Raw genomic sequence first — 7,334 nt, forward strand, 5'->3', positions numbered from 1 at the left:
TCAAAGAAAATGATTATATGATATGCTTAAAGGCATATAAATTGGTATTTATAGAACGCACATAAAGCAGGAAAGATCATAAAAGTAGAAAATACGGAAAAGATTGCGGTAATCGGTTTATTTACGCGGAATCGTCTATAGATGTCATCGGGCACCTTGGTGCCGTTGATTCGCTCGAATTTACCAAGGATTTTAATGGCCCTGTCTATCTGACCTTGGCTGACCAGCCATCGAGCGCTTTCCGGTATCAACCATGGCTACCTACTGCTAGAACAAGAGGAACTGAGGTGACAATACAGGTCATCCTCCAGTCGGCCAAATAATAGGCGATCCAGGGTAGAATGCAAGTTGCAAATGTGAAGAATATTGCGATCGACATATTCGCCACGAATGTCATCCGCTTTGGTCCAACGTATTCTAATACTGGAATAAAAAACATAATATTTAGAAGAATCATCTGTGAAAGAAATATTCTGTGAATAAAGAATGGAACAATATATTAGGTTGTCGCAGAAATTTCTTTCGTCTCGTAAGGAGATAATAGACGCATACTATTTTTTGTTTTATATTATTTTATTGGATTATATTCATTGGGACAAAATAGATCATACGTAATTCAATAAAATAATATAAAACGAAAGAAACTTTTGGGGCAACTTAACGCAATATGAAGAAGAAAAATTTGAGTTACAAATATATAAAAAGTAGATATACAATATATAGATTAATTTAACAAACGTGTTTAGTTCTACGATTAAATCGTGTTTAGATCTAATAACAAGGACTTTAATAATTTCCCGATGATTGTTCAAGCCTATTTAAATTTCCGTAAGTGTTTCGATACTTATCGACAAGAATACGTTTCTATTTACGAATTATACAGGGTGGTTTCTAACTGGTGGTACACGCGGCAAGGGGATGATTCTACGTGAAAAAAGAAGTCGAAAATATAGAATAAAAATTTTTCGTTTGAGGCTTTGTTTTCGAGAAAATCGACTTTGAATTTTCGCTCGGTACGCGTGCACTTTATCACGTCTCGTTATAACGGATCTCACTGTAGATCGTTGTCTCAATTGACGTTATTTTAAAAATTTTTAAAATTTTTAAATTTTTAAATTTTTAAATTTTTAAATTTTTAAATTTTTAAATTTTTAAATTTTTAAATTTTTAAATTTTTAAATTTTTAAATTTTTAAATTTTTAAATTTTTAAATTTTTAAATTTTTATTCGATATTTTCGACTTCCTTTTTCGCGTAGAATCACCCCCTTTCCGCTTGTACCACCAATTACCAATCACCCTGTATTTCTTAAAGATACAAAAGGTAGAATCACGCATAACTAGCAATATCATAAATTAATTGTGAATAAACGGATCGTTAGAGTCAAAGGATCATTTACATAATTCAAACACGAGCGTGTGTTACCTTGTTAAGCTATTTATGGTAGATATTGAAAGATCGATAAGCCTGAGATACATATTTATGTCGAAATGAACATTCTCTACGGAAAGTCGAGTCTAATTCGATGAAAACAATTGACTTCCTGAACGAACATATCGATATATATCCACAGTGCAATGACAAGTAAATATTACTCTATTTTCGTACAAGAAAACAGATTAAAACGATGAGAAGTTATCTTGAACAATTGAACTGACCTTCGCGATGAATGAATCTCGCAATTTCACGAATACGTAGACGAAATTAATGTCTGGTGCGTATACGTCCAATAAATTAGAAACGCAAGGTTGTAACTCTTTAATCGTATAACAGGACAAGATGCGATAAACACGTGGAAATATATCATAGTGAACAACGTCTATTTATAGTTGCCGCAAAATAGAGAGTAATTGCTCTTAATGAAGCAACCGTGTTAGCCACTTAATAGTGGCTTGCTTCTAATCCGGAATCACCTTCAATTAGTTGTAACTAGTGGCTTCCTGATAATTACCGCTCAGTGGTTGTTTCTTATTTTTTTTTTTTTTTTTTTGCTTTATTATAATTGCGATGCTCGAACCATGTTTACCATGGAACTCGCTTCCTTATTTAAAATCATTTTGTACCATTGATTTTTACTTTTCATGCTTCATAATGAACCAATTTATAATTCATAATAAACCAAAATGACGAACGTTCGTTTAAATCACGGGTTTCAGATATTTCTATTCTCTAAAATTACCCGAATTAATTTTTATTAAATAAAATAGCTATAGGATAATTCCACAAATCAGATATTTTGAGCAAATATCTCGGAATTTCCTGTTTAATTCGCCGTAAATTTTCCCAATACGCTCTGGACCTCCTACATATATATAACGTGTCTATACATAACTGTTAATTCATCATTTTCTCGTAATCCTAACAAACAATGCTTAAAAACTTTAACTACATTTTGGATTATTATCTCGCACGAATAAATTTTAAGCTATTAATCGCTTTCCCGAAAATCTGGGTTGGTTATCAGCTTCGGTACGAGACCATCGAGTAACTCCGGTACGCATGAACGGAAATAATCTTCCAGTTATATCCAAATGTTTAATAATTTTCTACATAGAAATTTAATGAAAAATAAGAATAGAAGAACCTCGCATTACAAAAATCAACTTCCATGAAATCTAAATATTATTTATGCTGTCTGTAATTTTCAACATCTTCTTTCGCAAATCATCATCACCATCATCATCATCACCATTGCGACAGCCTTGTAAGACAAACTGCCTTGCCTTGCAAGACAAGACAGCCTGCAGGACAAACTTGCTATTCGATCAAGAAAACTCGTTTCAATGACTCGTCTGATGAATTTTCAATCAGCGTTCTTACGTTTCAACAGAGTCTCTTCAAAAGTTTCAATCAGGGTCTTAACGCTGTACTTTCAGGGTATAAAATATCTTTCAAGGCAGAGACTAGTCTAGATTTTCTCTTCAGTATATTGATATTAGAACAATAACTGGAAAATATATTTCTACAGTATTATAATTGAAATTTTTTCATGTAGAGTTATAATAAAATTTTGTATTATAAATTGCCTGTATTATGGATATCAGACAATGAATTATCGATCTTATATTAAACAATTGATCAGAATTTTCAATGGAATATTTAAAATGTTACTTGACTGTTTTATATTATTATGTGATATTTTTACGAATTTTGAATAAGTTTGCTAGAAGAAGATGTTCATTTTAATTAAAACCATATACACGTATGTATATATATACATAGATTTATAGTTGTGGAAGCGTTCGTTGTAGAACCATTCATTCGTTACCTTCGCTTTCCGTTGGGAAGTGAAAATTTATGAAAACCCTGGTATGCTATAGCTGTCCAGAAATGAAAAGCAATTTTGAACAACTAATCCTTTGTAATCAGAATATTGTCTCGTTAAAAGAGAAAACAAAATTATAATTGATCGCGAGTATAGAGGGAAAATATTAGTATAGAAAATGATTGCGAACTAACTACCTTTAAATATTATAAATATTCAATGGTATATATAAATCCAAATATCTTAAAGTTTCATATTTTTATCTTGCATGAAATTCTTATAAAACAGGAAAATTAATTTTTCTCTGTCTCTCTCCCTCTCTTTGATATAAACGCCGCAGTTAAAAAATAAATATGTATGACCTCATGTATATTCATATGTATTTAAGCATCTTCGTAACTTTGAATGGTTTTCTATTTCATTTAAATTGTTGCATGGCAACGTGAGTTCTGTTGCGAAATTCATATACTTGTAGAAACGTCAGTCGTGAATCAAGCATAACAACAGTTTTACAGTATGTTGTAGAGATTACTTTGTTATTTAAATTTAGAGATCTTCCCGCTTACAGTAATTACAAAAACTAACTGTACACTATCGTATTTAAAACAGCATTTATATATACCAATTAATTAAGACTAAGTCTTAAGATAAGACTGATTAAAATATTAGCTTTCGTATCATTTGTAATACTTTCATACATGCTTATAAATAATTAATGCTATCAAAATAAAACGTAAAACCTGATTTAAAAAAAAAGGAAATAAGGATACATACGTACAAGTACTTTTTGTAGCCACTGTGTGGCTTTCAAACTCAATTCCAGGGCAAGAAAGAAATTATTGAAAAACGGTTACCTAATATGTACATCATAGTGAAGCAATTATCAAAGGCGAATTGTAATATCGTAGAATAAATTTGAATTAGAGATCGGTTGAAAATAGAAAAAACCGTGTACGTCGTCCTTCTGTGGTTCGTTTACATTTAAGAGCGCCTATGTGACTAAAGTAACCTAGTTCTTACAGAGATATGAGAAAAATAAGAAACAACGTTAGAGCAGAAGGACGGTTTCGTGTTTCAAGGGCGGACGACCGAGAAGTCAGAGTATGCGAGTCGAAAAGCGAGTGTGTTGCGAAAGTCAGAGCTAATTGAGTCGTTGAAGAGTAGAGTCGTTAGAGCTTTCGAGTTGTCGAAGAGTAGAGTCGTTAGAGGTTTCGAGTCGTCGAAGAGTAGAGTCGTGAGAATTGATAGAGTTGTTAGAGAGAGAGAGAGTGTGTGTGTTAGATTCGTTGTGACGAGAGTGATCAAATAACTGTAAAGTTATTTGATATAGATACGAGTATTGCATTTAGTTCCGTTAAATAAATATCGTTCTCTGTCCAATTTATATCTGTATATTCAGTTTAATATTAATAAATTGTAAGTAATCGAAAAAAAATTTCTATCCTTATTTTTCGATATTACAGAATCCAACGAAAAAACGACACAAAGTGAACTGCCAGAAGCTACCCGTGAACGCAGTAGCCACCCCAGCGAGAAATCCCATTAAATTAGCTCCGAGCAAAGCTGGTATTCTTCCATATTGATCAGCAACCCATCCAAAAATTAATCCTCCGAAGATAGCGCCGATGAAGAAGATACTTTGAGCTATGGTTGGCAATGCATCATACTGACAAACCCATCCCAGCTGCAACAGAAAACTACAGTCGAATGATTTACTTCTGATCACGATCAGCATCACAGAAATCTTATAGCAATTTCAACGCCTCGATTAAACGAATTTTCGATCAAAGTTTCGAAATTCCTAATGAAGCGCGTCTCTGTCCTTTTTTCTTTCCCTTTGAGGAAAAAAGAAGGAGAAGCTTAAGACCCTGCGCGTTCTCGCGTCCTTCTTCTGGATGCTTCCTACCCCTCGATGAATAATTCTCCTCCTGACGAGCGACGCAAAGTTCATGGAAATCCACTGGAGCAAAAAGTCTTGCAATTTATGTCGAACAAATCTGCGTGTTCGCGCTGTTGCTCGTTATAACGTTTTATTAAAGTTTCTTTTCAATCCGATATTTTCATTTTCAGTTTTATCGCAACCTAGTTTTATCAGCTTTCATAATTCGAAATTTTTTATCCTTTTTTTTTCTTTAAGTATTTTTATAAATATTTATTCGATTGTATTTTATTTGGCAATGTAACGCTTGAATTTAGAATGTACTCTGTAATTTCACTACATGCACTAATTATTACTGCAATATGTACTAGTAATTCTGTTACGTACTATAATTTTCCTCTGTGGAAATCGACATTGTTAATTTTCCCACTTCTGAACTATCGATCTTTCCACAAACGTTTATTCGACCCTTTTCATCGTTCTTTCTTTCCAAAAATTGTACACTACGCTTATTTTTTATCGAAATAGATCATGCAAATAATCGAATACGACATACACAGTATAAAGGGATTGATTGATAGGAACAGATAAAATATTCAAAAAGCAGGAAATTACAAGTCGAACATTTTCTGTCACCTCGGATGCCACAGACGCATAAGGGACGGTGGTATAATTAAATTCCCATCCTTGTTGGCAATCTTTCGTTGGTCACGATGGGTCCGGTACGTGGCTTCCATTTAGCAAAATTTCCGTGTAATTTACATCGTACATGCTGCATCTCGAGTAACCTTCGCGGTTGACTGGTATCGCCAGCGACAGCCTGAAACGAAGGAGAAGATAACGTAGATTGGTTCACGGTCTTCGATGCCGATGGACGTTCCGACAAGCGAGTAATTAACGTTCTATTTGAAACTCGACAAAAAACATTGGGAATCTCGAGCATTTGTTGAGCTAATAATATTGATTGTTAGTCGAGTCTGATAAAACGTATTTGATTGGAATTTCATTTAAAGCGAAGAAAGTTATTTTCAATTGTAGCTGGATGTACGTTAATTGCTGTTTTCCTGTCTTTACAAATTACTCATTCCTTTGTTTCATCAGCTTTTTCGATTATTATTGTCTCGTATTATTATTGTCGAGTATTGTCTCGTGGTTATTATCTCAACGCTTTTATCGTGTCAATTTATTGCGTTGTGTTCATACGGGTTTGTAGAATATATAATAAACAATGCAATGAGAAATGAAAATGAGAAAATTTTGAAGAATTATTAAATTAGGTAAATTGAAGGGAAAGAAGTTCTGTGAAGGAACTGGATTGGATCTAAACAGATAATAAAGAAAGATGATCCAAGATTTGCGACCTCCGACGTATGTCGAAAACACTTACTCATTAATAACGAATGTCATTAAGATAATTCAGTGACGGTAATTGCGTCTGTTATTCTGATGAATGTTACATAACGAGAGAGGAAGTCGATGTCATGATGACTGGCGCTGTCTGAATCAAATCAACCCTATTCACAACCAGATAATACCGTCAAACGATGTTTACATTATTATAATATGAAATCCAATTTGAAGGCTTCGTGAATTTCTATTATCCTTCAATGAAATTATGAAATAATAGCGCAATTTAATGATAAAGATTATTATTATTTCATTAGGCTTGCTGTATAATTTGCTAGATTGTCTTCAACCAGATAAATATATCAATAATTTTGGCAATGGCTATCATCACATACTTTATCGAAAGAGAGAACATTGGTTCTCTTTGATTTTCGATCGTTGAATCGTCGAAAGAAAACTTCGCGGCTCAGAGAAAGTTCTCCTACAAACACGTACATAGCATAAAAATCGGTAATACGCGGAAGTTCTACAGGAAAAAAATCAAAAAGACTTGCTGAGCAAGGCAAGAACTTTTCAATAGAAGGTGAGCATAATAATAAATAACACTTGCACGGATGCTTGCGGAGGAGTCGTTGACACAATGTAACAGTAACGGTACTAGTCGTAATTAACATACTATCGTTAACATTATCGTGATATCGAAATTTCTTCCCACAAGATCACCGATTAATTGCATCGATTTGCGAAATTCTTAGTGTTCGATGATTATCATAGTCGAGGAAAGGTATTTACAAGATATTAACATCCGCATCTAATCACATCTCGTAGCATCGCGACTTATCAC

At 33.4% G+C, this 7,334-nt stretch overlaps 1 protein-coding gene across 2 annotated transcripts; it reads right to left on the minus strand.

Annotated features, from left to right (window-relative positions):
• Positions 1–127: 127 nt before the first annotated feature.
• Positions 128–6,069, minus strand: LOC117239852 (solute carrier family 22 member 8-like). 2 transcript variants are annotated; one of them, XM_033505678.1, is made up of 4 exons: positions 5,780–6,069; positions 4,731–4,961; positions 4,119–4,159; positions 128–423 (listed from the first exon to the last, which is right to left on the minus strand). In XM_033505678.1, exons 1-4 carry the CDS (start codon positions 5,878–5,880, stop codon positions 248–250), a joined length of 549 nt encoding a protein of 182 aa, XP_033361569.1. In that variant the 5' UTR covers positions 5,881–6,069; the 3' UTR covers positions 128–247. The 2 variants fall into 2 exon arrangements, 1 of the variants encoding a protein (XP_033361569.1); XR_004494549.1 differs by lacking the exons at positions 128–423; positions 4,119–4,159 and having other exon boundaries at positions 4,732–4,948.
• Positions 6,070–7,334: the final 1,265 nt, after the last annotated feature.

The sequence above is a fragment of the Bombus vosnesenskii genome, unplaced genomic scaffold (assembly GCF_011952255.1).
Source record: "Bombus vosnesenskii isolate JDL3184/JDL3185 unplaced genomic scaffold, Bvos_JDL3184-5_v1.1 scf7180000014420, whole genome shotgun sequence".
Taxonomy (NCBI): domain Eukaryota; kingdom Metazoa; phylum Arthropoda; class Insecta; order Hymenoptera; family Apidae; genus Bombus; species Bombus vosnesenskii.